We start from the raw sequence: 14,253 nt of genomic DNA, 5'->3' as shown, positions 1-14,253 counted from the left end.
CCCCCGCGGCCGCCCCCGTCCCCTGCCGGGTCCCCTGTGTCCTCCCCCGTCCCCTGCCGGGTCCCCCGCGGCCGCCCCCGCCTCCTGCCCGGTCCCTGGCCCGTGCCTCGGGCCCTTCCCAGGTGCACACTCCGCCACTGCAGCCCCGAGGTCGCGGCCCCAGGCTTCTGGGCTAGGCCCGTTTTCTCGCCCCGAGAGCCGCCAGGTGGAGGGTCTCCGGGGGCGCTCGTTTGGGGAAAGCAGAAGCAGACCGCCTGGGCGCTGTTAAAATGCCGGCAGCCACGGAAGAAGCTGAGATCTGGCGTCTCCTCGGGGCCGGTGACCTTTACGACGGCGACTCTGTCCCTGGCCTCTTTTCCACTGATTGAACTCATGGCCAGGGAATGGCTCAGTTGTCTGAGAGTTCTTTTGTCTATGAAATAGGGAAAGTGGTGGAGGTGTGAATTCAGATAGGCCAGGAGAGGAAGGAAGGGAAGGACTGAGGTGGAAAGGGAAGAGATGATGACCTCTTAGGGTGGGCTTCGGCCCCCGGGGCACTTCCTTTATCCCCCCGTACTCCTCAGCGGGGTGGGAGAGGCGGAGGTTCCAGGAGGGAGCCTTCAGACTCAGCGCAGGGCTGACAGCAGACGTTCGTTTTGCTTTTTCTGCACTTTGGATCGCCAGCTTATTTGGTCTTTTTGATGTCGTAGGGTTGATAAAGACAGAAGTGGAGTGATATCGGACAGCGAGCTTCAGCAAGCACTCTCCAACGGTGAGTGGGTCAGTGGGGCCTGGGCCTCCGGACCAAGAAGCCGCGAGCCTGCTGTGCTCTCTGGAGTTGATTTTCCAAGGACAAAAAAGCCATTAGGACACGTTATTATTACTGCTTCATGGTGGAGATGCTTCTGGTTTATTTTGAGTGCCTCACCGAGCCAGCTAACAACTGCGTGCGTGAGCACAGGGAAAGGCTTCTTGAGAAATGAAAACTAGGGTGTGGGTTTTAGGAGGGGGGCAGGAAGATTAGCTCTCTACAGCAGAAACCCTTTTGGTAAGTTGGAGGTCCTTGAATTTCCTCGGTGACTGCATCTTGGTGACTTCTCTGCATAGGCCTTCGAGGGCACCGAGGGGTTACCAGGCGGCCAGGGAGGTGATTGTTGGAGGGCTTGGGGAGCTCAAGCAGCACTTGTGTGGGAATGTGACTGCTGCAGGAACTGCAGATACCGGGACCGGATTCCTGGGGAAAGGACTGGGGGTGTTGGAGGTGCTGGCAACGGATTTATGGGGGAGGTGTTCTTATCAGTGTGGGAATCTGGGTGTTCGTTCGGGCAGGGCATCTGGGTCCTTCCGTCTGGGGGCTCTCTGGAGTTACCTTCTTGCCAGTTTCTGCTCCATTGCTCCCCCTCCCCTGCAGTACTATTAGACACATTTTAGTTCACGGAACACCGGACTGCCCGTTTCTGTAATCCCTCAGCTGCGGTCATCTTTTCCGATCCTGTGTATAGTTTATCTTTCCAGATCCGTGCCATTTAAGCTGGAAAAGGGGTCAGTTTTGAGATGTGAAAATGTTGAGAGGCTCCTCTTTATTAGTGGGAAGTATCTGACATTTCCAGAGACTGGACTGGGGAGCATCATGGCTGCTAGAGGCTGCCTCACCGGGGCGGGAGGTGGAGGGGAGGGGGCCTATTGATTTGTGAGGATTTGTGTTTTTAGAGTAACATGTTTACCTTATATTCTGACATCAGTTCCTAATGTGTGATATGTGGGCTATGGATGCTGGTGTATTATTTCACATGCGTTTACGTAGATTGCTTGCAGGGAATTAAGAAATTCTGTTACCTCTGCACTCGTGATTGTGCTTTCTTGATTTTTCTCTTTTCATTATTCTTAAATCCCCCTTTTTTTATTTGCGTCTTTGCTAGTTTATTTATACTCGGGGTAAATGCAGGACAGGGCTACTAGGAAAAGGTGTCAAGAGAACCTGGAATTCAGTAGGCTACGGTTTGACAGATCATAGCTTAAACCGTCCTAAATGTTGACCACAATGGATGCAAGTGGCTCTGTGTGTGGCATCACGTGTTACATACGGTCAGATGACCACCCAGGTTCATGTGGTTCATCACTGGTGATACAAGCCCCACGGAGTGCCCTCCTCAGAGGCCATGCCTCAGAGATGTTCATTTTGAGACGTTTTCCAGTGAGTGATGCAAGATTTATGATCCATTTTAGCAGCCTGCTTTTTATCCATTTGCTCAGATTTTTAGAGTACTGACCAGTTTTAAGTTCTGTGTTAAGCTTGCCCCACTAGGCGTGGTGGTCAAATACTGGACCTCGTTAGCGTGATAGCCTGCCCACCTTGGCAGGCCCCAGTAGGGGGCTTTGGGGCCTGCCTGGATTCCAGTCCTGGCTCTACCAATTCTGTGTCCTCACCGTTACTGGGAGGAATATTGAGGACAAGCATGTGAGGTGCTCCCCATAATTCTGGCACGGGGCGGGTGCTCAGTAATTGTCAGCTGTAATTTGTAGTAGTAGCTAATACACTACCACCATTCTTGGCCAACAAGCCAGCTCAAATCTTTGCTGGTGTTCCGTTACCTAATGATGGTGATGATGGTTTCCGCTGTCTGAGCACTCACTGGGCCAGGCACTTAACCCTAATCCAAGGTCAGCATTATTGTTTGGGGGTGGGGAGAGGAGACACCCCTGCCCTGACTTGTTTGGGTTCCTGTATTTTGACCAGAGGGTCAGTCCTGTCCCAGTTCAGCTGGTCCTTAAAGCATGTAGCTCTTTATTTAACCATTAGCAAGTATCTGTCAGAACATCATCTTGATCTCAGCCACTACTAAATAACTTCCAGGAGCCTGCTTGAGAGAGGGAATTGCCTGAAGAGTTCTGAGTCCACCATTTCGGAGATATTTTGAAGTCAGTGTCTGGCTTAACCCAAGCTGTGTATTGGGACCCTCTCACCGTGGTCCCAATGGAGTCCCTTTTTTTTTTTTGAGATGGAATCTCCGTCTGTCACCCAGGCTGAAGTGCAGTGGCACGATCTCATCTCACAGCAACCTCTGCCTTCTGGGTTTAAGCGATTCTCCTACCTCAGCCTCCTGAGTAGCTGGGATTACAGGTGCAGGCCACCACGACCAGCTGATTTTTGCATTTTTAGTAGAGACATGTTTCACCACGTTGTTCAGGCTGATCTCGAACTCCTGACCTCGTGATCTGCCTGCCTCGGCCTCCCATAGTGCTGGGATTACAGGCGTGAGCCACCGAGGCCAGCCTCTGGAGTCACTTTTCGTAAGCATCCTCCTTTGCCTTGGACTCTGTGCTTCCTCTTCCTTTCATCTCTGTAGAATGAAGCCCCACCCACCCTTCAGGATGCAAAGCCGCCTTCTTCTCTAAAGTGCCTGTGAGCCAGGTGATGTCCCAACACTGGGAGGCCAAGGCAGGAGGATCGCTTGAGCCCAGGAGTTTGTGACCAGCCTGGGCAACGTTGTGAGACTCTGTTTCTTGAATTGCCCTGGGAGGTCTCCTCAGCTTGTGCGGGGGGCATGTGGCCCCATGAAGCCTGTAGTCACTGTGGACCCTGAGAGACGCTGGCTTTGTGGCTTTGTGGCTCACACGCCTGCTGTGGGGCAGCCCCAGGAGATGGCCGCCCTGTTTCTCCCTGGAGCTCAGCAGCTGTGGTAGCTGTTCTGTTTGCATCTTATAAACCCTTTACCTGATTACGTTTTCCTCTTCAATTTCGCTGCTAAAAAATTTAAAGTCAGTTATGTGGCTCACCAGTAATGAGAGTTTAGAATTTTTGAGATAAACTTATGACATGGTCTTAACTCTTCACTTTCTCCTCAGCCAACACAATTAACAGGTACTTTATTTTCTGTACCGTGAATGTCTTTCATGTTTCCTGAATTCCTTCTGAAATGAGGCGGGTTGCTAGTGAGTACAGATTTCTGGTCCTTCTCACAGCCTCAGGCAGTGGACTGTGGTGCTGTCCGTGCTCCCCTTCCGGGTTGCCTGTGGTGGCTCTTCAGCTGCGGGGTTGCGATATGAAGCCTCCTTTACTACACCACGTTTCTCTCCTGTTCTGTGCCTTTCCGGGTTGCCTGTGGTAGCTCTCCAGCTGCAGGCTGAGATTTGAAGCCTGATTTAGTACACCACGTTTCTCTCGTGTGCTGTGGTTTCTCACATGTGAGCATACACCCCTGTGTGTTTTCCCACCACACCTCTGCCTGTTGGCATCCTACTGGATGTCTCAGCCCAGCCATTTTGTTTCGAAGATTCCCTTGTTCTCCACCCCTTTGCTTTGAGCTCTTAGCTTCCGCTGCCTTTCATCTTTGCAGGATGAAGCCCTACCCGCCCTTCAGGATGCCAGCCTTGGCAACATTGTAAGACCTTGTTTCTACAAAAAGTAAACAATATTAGCCAAGTATGGTGGTGCAAGCCTATAGTCCTAGCTACTCGGGAGGCTGAGATGGGAAGTTCACTTGAGCCTGGGAGGTTGAGGCTGCACTGAGCTGAGATCAGGCCCCTGTACTCCAGCCTGGGAGACAGAGTGAAACCCTGGCTCAGGGTGTACAGTGACGACAGGCTTCGTGAACGCATGTGGCTCCTGCCGTGGGATCATCAGCGTTGTTCTTTTCTCTGACATGCCTTTGTAGTTCCCTCTCGCTACTGGATTGTGAGCTGTGTGAGGGAAGGGTCGTAGTTGTGTTATATGTACAGGCACACAAAGTTTGGCCTTGGATAGAGACATATCAGTTCGCTCCCTTCTCCCTGAATTTCTTTAAGAAAATTTAGAGATGGAATCTCACCGCCTTGCCCAAGCTGGTCCCAAACTCCTAGGCTCAAGCAATCCTCCCACCTCAGCCTCAGCCTATACTAATATGAATTCCTTTGTGAATATGATTGAAATTAGTTTGATTTCTATAATAATTGTTCTCCCAGAATTGGGCTTCTGTTTTGATAGTAGAACTAAATCATTAGGCTATATCAAGAAATTAATTTAATTAATATAATGCTGGCAGAAAAACTGAAGTTACAAAATGGCCTGGTTTCTCATTTCAGTTAAATTTGTGCTTCTGAGTGCTTGTGTTAGAATCTAGGTGAAGCCGCACTGAGAAGGTATTTGTGGCTTGTACACTGCTTCCTTCATAAGACTTGTTTGCACAGGAGAGCTGCTAAAAATTACTGCTCTCAGGGAGGCCTGCGGTTAACAGGTATGAGGAAAGAAGAAGACTGTTCTCTGCCCTTATTTTTACAATAACGTGTTACAAACTATCTTGAGTTTGATCCCTCTTTGGATTTTTTTTTTTTTTTTAACATTTACGTATTTCTCGGAATTAAAAGAAATTAACTTTTTTCAAGTCCGTGCTTCGAAGTAGGTTTGCCTTAATATAACTATAGCATCGATACATTTTTAGGGGGCATTTTTGAAACTGTACTTTTAAAAGTAATAATTCTTACATTCTTTTGAAGTTCTTTTTTTGTTTGTTTGTTTTTTTTTTTGAGACAGAGTCTCACTTTGTTGCCCAGGCTGGAGTGCAATGGTGCGATCTCAGCTCACTGCAGCCTCTGCCTCCCTGGTTCAGTGATTCTCCTGCCTGAGTAGTTGGGATTACAGGTGCCCGCCACCACGCTCGCCCTATTTTTGTATTTTTAGTAGAGATGGGGTTTCACCGTGTTGATCAGGCTGGTCTTGAACTGCTGACCCCGTGATCCACCCACCTTGGCGTCCCAAAGTGCTGGGATTACAGATGTGAGCCACCACGCCCGGTCGGTGTTTTTTTATCAAATAGAGTTGAGGCTCTCTTGGAGATCCCACATTTAAAAGAACAGAAAAATCAGACCTCAGAAGCAGGAGAGTGCCCTGCAAAGCACGTGTCCAGTCCCATCATTGTCCTTCCCTCACTCGGGCCCAGGAAAGTGGGGGATGGTATTTGTTGCCCCCGGTGATGGAGCAGATTTGATCTGCCTGTATGGGGAAGGGTTAACTCAGCAGGCCTGGATTGTTCAAACCGGCAGGTTCTTAGGCAGGGTCTTGGCTGGCTCCTGGGAACTGAGGGCTTGCCGTGTTCTGACTGAGGAGAGAGACTTGAGCCATGCTACACTGCTTTGCCTGAGTAGGTGACTAATAATGTGATGGATGGCAAACATCTGCTTTCCCTGTGGGTGGCTGGAACTTCCCTGACTGACCCCAGGTTCAGGAGGAGCCTCCCTGGTCTCAGCTCTTCCCTGGAGGAATCCAGCGCACCCTGTGTGACTCCGCTGGGTGGGGGCTCTGGAAGGGCCTGGCTTCCCCACTGGCCCTTTTCCTTGGCTGGTTTACTCTGTACCCTTTCAAGTTGGAGGGTGGTCTCAGGGACCCCCATGCAGTCTTTCATGTTTGCTTTCACCAGAAACTGACCTTGCCAGAGCTTCAGGGGAAGGGTTGGGATTTGGTGACAAGTGACTCCCTAGCCTTGGGCCAAGCACAGCGTCTGCTTAGGTTTTCGGGTGGATGCCCAGGTATGTCTAGCATGATGTAACTGAGCCATGAAGTGTCTGTGCGCCACAGTGTTTCAGCTTGCTGCGGGCCGGTAGGCTTTCTGCTTGTCCTCCCTTGGCTTCTGTGGAGATGCCAGAGCAACCCATCCTGGGTGGCAAGGAAGGTGAGTGGAGACACCAGGAGTGTCCTTCCCTCAGTGGCCCTTTCTAGTGGAGCGGCTGCTTCTCTCTGATCCTTGATTCATCCAAGGGTAATTTCTGCTCTCCTGGGCCTCAGGCCCTCCTGCAATCCTTAGAATACTCCAGAAGACCCCAGTACGGCCATCTGGTTCCTCCTGGTCCCCAGCTCTCAGGAATGCACTGTCTCTGCCGCTCCATGCCTGCCTGTCCAGATGGCACTGAGGCCCCCATGCCTGCGCTGCAGTGTTGTTGAGCGTCTCACTTGTGTTTTAACCGTATTGCTTTGGTTTCATACTTGCTTGGCTGTGTTATTTGCCGAGATGGCCCAGAGAAGCTTCGCTTGTGATCAGGACACCTCACAGTGCAGCCTTCACTTGAGGGCTTAGGCCTTATCCCTGAAATCCCTCCGTGGTTCCCACTCCCACTCCACACAGTCAGTCCAGGGCCACGGACACATGTGGCCTCCTCTTTACAGAAAACACAGAAGAAGCTCATGTCAGGAAGACGGAGGAGAGCCCTGGAGACTTCCAGTGGCTTTGGCTCCTGTGGCTTCTTGTCAGCGCTGGGTCAGAGCAGGTCACCCTCGTGTGCAGACACTGGGTTCCAGCGCACGGTGGGGAAGAATGGGGGAGGACTACATGGAACTGGGTGAGGCAGGGATGCTCCTAGGTGTTTTGAATTTTCCTCTTTCTTTGCCTTGTGGGTTCTCTGTAGCCTACCTTTGTTTTTGTAATACTGGTTTTCTGACCTAATACCTTTGCATACATACGCCTGCCCACTTTCCCTCCAGATAGCTGTAAAGCCTACAGAAAGGTATTCCTGCAGATTGTCACTCGATTCAGCTTCACAGATGCTGGTGGAGTGCTGCTGCGTGTGCGCCGCGGGACAGGTGTGCCTGGTTGTGTGGGGAGAGCACACCTTCCCTGCCTAACTGCAGAGGGGTGGGACCTTCCCAAAGAGAAGTGGGAGGTGCTCAGGCCAGCAGATGGATTTAACCTGTGGGCTGGGAGAATGTGGCACCCCGTGGCAGCCTCCCTGAGGAAGGAAAGGAAGGAGTTGGAGGGAGAGTGGGTGTGTCCTGAGGGGGAAAGCACTTCAGGTGAGAGCGGCCATGGCCCTTGCTGGAGCCCCATGAGCCCAGAGTGATGGCATGTAGAGGCATGAGGGACCGTGCAGGCAGATCCCACCGCCCCTGCGCCACCCGTAGCGTGACAGTGTTCCTCTGAGATCAGAGGACTGTCTGTGTGCTGCCCAGGACCGCGGCAGTTTTGTGTGTAGAAGAAAAACCTGTGTGTCTAATGCAGATGGGGTATGGGGAGAGCCACTGATCTCTCCCCACATTAAAAATGTATTTTTAGTGAGTGCAGAAATTACTGACGGTACAAATCACTCTGAACATAGGTTCTTGTGTGTGAAGGTTATCAGTGAACCCTCCGTCCTCATAGTTGCTAAATGGTTGTGAGCGCTCAGACATATCAGATTCAACAATGAATCTGAGAATAGTACAGATTTCTTATTCAGTTTCAAGGAAAATCATATAATGCCCAGCCTATAATTTATCAGGAATTTCTGAAGTGAGGTGTGATGAATGTCCCACTGTGCTTTGCCATGATTACTGAGGGAGAACGTAAGGAAGGGTCTGGAACTTGCCCCATCGGTAGAACCAGCCCGAATGCTGCAGTGACCAAGCTATGCTCAGGTGCCTGCAGACAGTGGTGGCCTTAGTGATGGTTTTTCCGAAATGGTAATTAGTGAAGTTCTCTAACAAAACTAAGTTCAAACTACTCAACTTAGCTAGTGGTTGCATCCCTGAAGAATTCAGTGTGTAAAATGATACAGAACCGTTTCTTGGTTATGTTAAATAAGAGTGCGTGTCCAGCCTCAGTGACTGTGGGTGGCCTTGGAGTCTGGCAGCCACGGAGGACTCCCACACACACAGGACATGACCCCACCGGGCAGTGCTTCGGCCCTTCCCGGGAGTCATCGCAGCCGACACGTCACCCAGAGTGTCTAGAAAACCACTGCCCTGGAGCCAGGACTGCCTTTCACAGGGCCTCCAGGTATAGACCGGGAACTCATGTCCCAGAAAGATTTCCTTTTAGCTTAACTCCTGTTTTTTGTTTTCAGGCACGTGGACTCCCTTTAATCCAGTGACTGTCAGGTCGATCATATGTGAGTATCAGCCGACACACCATCCTGGGCTGCTTTGTATCCAACCCGCTTGGTACAGGTTCTGTTTCCTTTGTCTGTGGGTCCATATCACTTTCCTCCCTTCTGGAATTCCACTTAGATGAGTGTGGGCTCCTTCATCCTTCTCTTCCCGGCTCTGTGTGTACCTTTTCACATCTCTCCGTGTGTGTTTGCTTTATTTTAACTATTTTTAATGTACCGTTTAACCTGTCCTTTCAGTTTCTAATCACCCCTTCCAGATCTCTTTAACATGGAATCCTGGGTTCAGCTCTGCTTCACAGGGACCATGGCGTTGTCCTGAGGTTGCCCAGAGCAGCCTGGGGCTTGTTCCCTCACCTCCCGTCCAGCCATGACTTTTAGTCTTTTGACGATTCCCTTCGTTCCTTGAGGAGCCCATGTGTGGTGAGGTGTGTGAGTCTGGTGGTGGGGATGCAGGTAGCAGGGGCTTCTCCATGTGATCCTGCCCTGCTGCTGCTGGTGGTGCAGGTGTCACTGCGTCCCGCTGATGGAAGGAGAGAAAACTTGTAAGTGTAGTAGTGGCAGGGCTCAGCCTTTAGTGCTAGAAAAGGTGTTGATAGATGGGGGCTACCTCCCCACTGGAGAGGATGGGCCTGGGAGCCACTCCTCTGCTGAGCCCTTCCCCTGGCGTGCAGCCCACCCAGCAGCATCCCACCTGCATGGTCCACACACACCACACACGGAGTGCACATCCTCAACAGTCTTGTGAAAAACAGCCCATGTGGCATCACAGGCTTGCGGGCTGCTGGGAGGAAACAGTAATTCTGTTTCTCACAGGATTTTTTATCCTGTGGGTTTTCATTTGGTTGTAACATTTCTGATCAAACAGGAGGAGTTGAATCGCAATCCTATATTCAACACTGTGCTTGAAAAGAGAGGCCACATGATTTATCATTTTCTCTGCAGCAGCAATTCAGACTGAATTTTCTGTTTTTTAGCCATATTGCAACTACATATAAAGGTAGTTGTAGATTCTTTTGTATTTGGATCTGGAATTAGACTGAAAGCAAATAGGATAAGGCGAGAGTTTTTATTTTTTCTTTTCTTTTTATCACCCCCTAATCTGTAAAACAATACCAAATTATTTTTTTCTTTTGAGACAGAGTTTCACTCTTGTTGCCCAGGCTGGAGTGCAATGGTGCTAACTTGGCTCACCGCAACCTCCGCCTCCCGGGTTGAAGCGATTCTCCTGCCTCGCGAGTAGCTGGGATTACAGGCATATACCACCATGCCCAGCTGATTTTGTATTTTTAGTAGAGACGAGGTTTCACCTTGTTGTTCAGGCTAGTCTCGGACTCCTGACCTCAGATGATCTGCCCGCCTTGGCCTCCCAAAGTGCTGGGATTACAGGCGTGAACCACCGTGCCCGGCCTGGTGAGAGTTTTTTTTCTAATTAGAGCGGGCTTTCCTGAGCCTTCACCAGTGTCACGGGCCCTGGAGAGTCAGAGGGTCGGCTCTGGGAGCTAGATTCCTGCTCTAGGCTGAGACCCAGGTGTCAGGGGAGCTGGGGCCACTCAGCCTCCCTGTGCCTCAGAAGCGCAAAGCTCTGCTCTTTTTTCCATTGTGGCTGTGGCCGGATTTCCTCGCACGTCCCTTTGCACGGCCTGCCTTACAGCTGCGAGTGCGCCTTCTCATGGGACTTCGGGGTCACACCCCCAGGGATTTTGCCCTATTCACAGACAGGCATGCATTGCCCAGCCCCTGGTTAGTGATCAGCGCTGACGCCGCCAGGCGCTGAGGGCTGAGGGCTGGTGGGAAGCTTCGAGTGAGTTTCGCGACTGATCTTTTGCTGCTTGACTGTTCCTCTGTCTCAGCCATGTTCGACCGTGAGAACAAGGCCGGCGTGAACTTCAGTGAGTTCACAGGCGTGTGGAAGTACATCACGGACTGGCAGAACGTCTTCCGCACGTACGACCGGGACAACTCTGGGATGATTGACAAGAACGAGCTGAAGCAGGCCCTCTCAGGTTTTGGTAACTCACTCACCTGGCTTGTGTAGCGTGTTTCATTTTGGAACCTAGCAGCCGTTGAAGGTTTTGTAAACCTTGTTGAACTTAACTGATTGTTTAACCAGGTGCTTAACCACGCCGTGTAAAGTTTTTGTTTACATCACGCAGGTTCATATTTTGACATTGCTCATGTTGGAAGGCAATATTTGATGTGGATGCGTTTATGCAGTTTTTATCCAAAATGAGATAAGGGCTATGCAAGCCGGTCATTTTTTGTGAAGTGGAATGATGTCATGAGCAAAACTGAGAATGTGGCTTTTGAAATCATTTAAAAATGGATCCATGAAAATACCGTGGGGCAGGGGAGCTTATATTTCGTGAGACACCAAAGCATGTGGAAAACGTGACAGTCATCTAAGAAAAAGCTGTCAGTCCCCACGTCCAACTCTGTCCAAACCGTGCGCCTCAGAAGGGGCGTTAGGCGGAGCACGTGCCCATTCTCAAGTGTGTTGCGCACGTGTGTGCTGTGTGTGTGCACACATGTGTGACAGTGTGCCGTTGCCTCAGCAGTGTCAGACAGAGCAGATGCCCATTGTCAAGTGTGTTCGTGTGTGCTTGGCGTGTGTGCACGTGTGAAGGTGTGCTGTGTGCCTCAGAAGCAGCATCAGACGCAGAGCACTTGCCCATTCTCAAGTGTGTTCCGCATGTACGTGCTCTGTGTGTGTGCACACACGTGACAGTGTGCTGTGTGCCTCAGAAACCGCATCAGAGAGGTGGAGTGTGTTTCCGTTCTCAGGTGCTTTCCTCGTGTGTGTGCTCGGCATGTGTGTGACAGTGTGTGGTGGTGTGCTGTGAGTCTCAGGAGTGTTCACAGGGCCTGTCCAGAGTTGTCTATAGGGCCCGTCCATGGGGCTTCCTGTGCTGGTCTCAGGTCTGAGAAGAAGCAGGGCTTCTATTTTCAGAGAAACAGCCAGCACAAGAGGTTCTAATCTGGGCGAGTCTCACCTGGCCCCCGCTATGAAGCTGCTTCTGCGATTTACTTAAAAGGCTCCTTAGAACCAGTGAGGATCATTAGATTCTGCTTTAGTTAGTCTGAGCTGTCTGGAGTCTCACTCATCTAAAGCACGCTGCCTCTCCGCATGGCCCCTCCCAGCACGCACTTTATGGCTATCTTCTCTCTTTCTCTTTTCTTTCTTACCTTACAAGCTCATCCACAGGGCCAGCCGTGGACACTGGGTCTCCACAAGAAGCTGTTCTGAGCTGGCCAGCTGCGGGCCAGGGTTTGGGCGGGATGGCTGTGAATTGGCACTTGGAATGTAGCTGACCTTGCGGTGCCCTTGGGTGGGGGAACTGGCAGAACTGTGGCCAGCTCCTCTTCCCTGGGGTCGGCATGGAAGGGCTGGGAGGGAAGGATCCCCCTCCACAGAGAGCGGTCCTAGGGACCAGGGAGGCCAGTGCAGCCAGGGCCATGTGGACTTCAGGACCAGCCTGGAGTTATTTTTAGACAAGAGACCTCTAGTGCCACGGACGTCTTCCTTTCCTAACCAAGTCAGGCCCCGGAGCTCCCTTTGCTTAGTACCAGTGACCATCAGGTCTCTCAGCCCTCTTCATCCTGGTCTGGCCAGGGATGTCCCAGAAAACTGTGCTGAGCTGTAGTGGGAGGCGCCTCATGCCCTGGAGCCGGCAGTCCTGCTTGTGTTGGGCGGCAGAACCTTCCCGACTTCTGAGCTGTTCCTGGGGTGCGGGTGCCCATTGCGGCGTTTCTCTGGTTACCCTAATGGTTTTCCTCCTGCGTTTGGTTCTTGATCTGCAGAGCTGTCGCCCACGTCTTCTGTGGAAAGGGGCGTTGCCGTCCTTTTTGAATTTTGATTATTTTGAAAGATTTCCCGTAGTAACTGTTAGGAAGTGGGCCTCAGAAGCAAAAATTCTTCTCTTGTCTTGGCCCCTAGGAATAAGTGTTTTGCTCTCAGATAAAAGCAGGGAGGCTGCATTTGGGCTCAGTGGCCGGCACGAGGGAGTCACCCGGGTGGTGGAGCCTGCAAGATATCCCCTGGGCGTCTCTGATGGGGCCACGTGGTGGGTTTTATAACCCAGCCATCCATGTTTTTAATTGTTAACATCACCTGTGTGCCAGGCTCAGAGACCTGGAATGAAAAGGTGCGGGAGGCGTCCCCACATTCCGGCACTCATCACCGGTGTGAGACCCCCTGACTCAGCAGGTGCCGTTGAGGTTGCCGTAGACATCCGGTGAGAGCCTCCCCTCAGTGCAGTGCCTGTCCGAGAGAGGCAGTGGGCGGAGAACAGTTCCACCACCCCACCATCTCCTCCGTTCCCTCTAGGTCTCCCCTTCCTCCACCAGCCTCTGGAAGTCACCGCCAGTTTATTTTTTTATAATGAAAAAGGTACTGGAGTGGAAGGAGCCTCCATTCACTCGTCACTCGTTTTCAGCTGTTGCTTATCTTTGTGCTGTGTGTGCTTTTCCCGCTTTCTAAAGCCACCTCAGCACATGCAAGGCCTTGCGGCAATCCTGGCATTCGCTGTGTCTCTGGAGCACATGGACATTTGCTTATGAAGTCACTGCCACTAATTCCCATTACAGCTTTGACACAGTGCTTTTTCCATTGTTTTGCCTGAGTTAGGCCCAAGCAAGTCCCACTGGCCGGACCCAGAAATGCTGGCAGAGAAATTTTCTGGCGGCGTCATCCCTCGTGCTTGTTCTTAGAGAAGGACTTTGCTCTGTCACAGGACTGCCCGCTTCCTGGAATTTCAGCCCTGGGAGAAGGCCTTCCTGTCCCCACTGGCTGATGCTGTCATCACCCAGGCAGAAACTGGAGCAGAGAGCTTGACAGGCACAGGGAAAGGCTGGGGTCGGGAGCATCTCCACACTGCCTCACTCTGACGCTGCACGGGCTGAGGGAGGGTCCAGACTTCCCAGAGAGGGGACTGGAGTCCATCTGGTCTGGAGCCTTGGTCCTTTGCAGTGTACCAGGCCCCCAAGAGCTGGGAGAGCCCCCAGGAGCCTGGTCCTGTTGGGTGGGGGTAGCTTGGTTTTCCTTGAAGGTGGAATAGATGATTTCCGAGGAGATCAGGGCTCTGCTTGGCTCGTTCACAACATTTCAAGGGAGTCCAAAAGAGGAGAATGATCTTAGAAAGCGGTGGGTCCAAGGACTGTGGTGCTCTCACATGCTGACTTTCATTAGCAGGAACTCAGAGAACAGTGACTGCTGGGTTTTGGCTTCTCAGAGAAACATTCCTTTTGTAGTTCGTTTCTGCATCCCTGATTTTACTAATCTGACTTTGCCTTTGTTTTCCCTTCACTATTGCTGATGATCGAGGAAATTGGGAGTTAATTCCAGAGGCAGTTGAGGTTGCTCCTGTTGTCTGTGCTGACGGGAAATCCTGGGCCTCTGTCCTTCCCCAGCCTTCCCAGGAGGCCGGTGATGGCCTCTGTCCTTCC

General features: G+C 51.5%; 1 protein-coding gene across 2 annotated transcripts in view; it reads left to right on the top strand.

The window, feature by feature from the left end:
* The window catches only part of PDCD6 (programmed cell death 6), a 13,698-nt gene extending 449 nt beyond the window's left edge, over nucleotides 1-13,249 (top strand). Inside the window, exons 2-5 of one of the 2 annotated variants that reach the window (XR_004269377.1) lie at nucleotides 690-751; nucleotides 8,767-8,811; nucleotides 10,662-12,180; nucleotides 12,931-13,249. Coding sequence is in view for 1 of the 2 variants with exons in the window: in XM_032279194.1 (XP_032135085.1) it covers nucleotides 690-751; nucleotides 8,767-8,811; nucleotides 10,662-10,846 (292 nt within the window). In the remaining variant the exon portion in view is untranslated. Of the gene's footprint in view, nucleotides 1-689; nucleotides 752-8,766; nucleotides 8,812-10,661 lie in introns of both variants that reach the window. The other variant, XM_032279194.1, reaches the window with a different exon arrangement.
* Nucleotides 13,250-14,253: the final 1,004 nt, after the last annotated feature.

Source organism: Sapajus apella, unplaced genomic scaffold (genome assembly GCF_009761245.1).
Source record: "Sapajus apella isolate SASKATOON/1434 unplaced genomic scaffold, GSC_monkey_1.0 scaffold11, whole genome shotgun sequence".
NCBI classification, from domain to species: Eukaryota; Metazoa; Chordata; class Mammalia; order Primates; family Cebidae; genus Sapajus; species Sapajus apella.
Note: the sequence above shows the minus strand (reverse complement) of the source record. Positions and strands in the feature narration are given on the sequence as shown.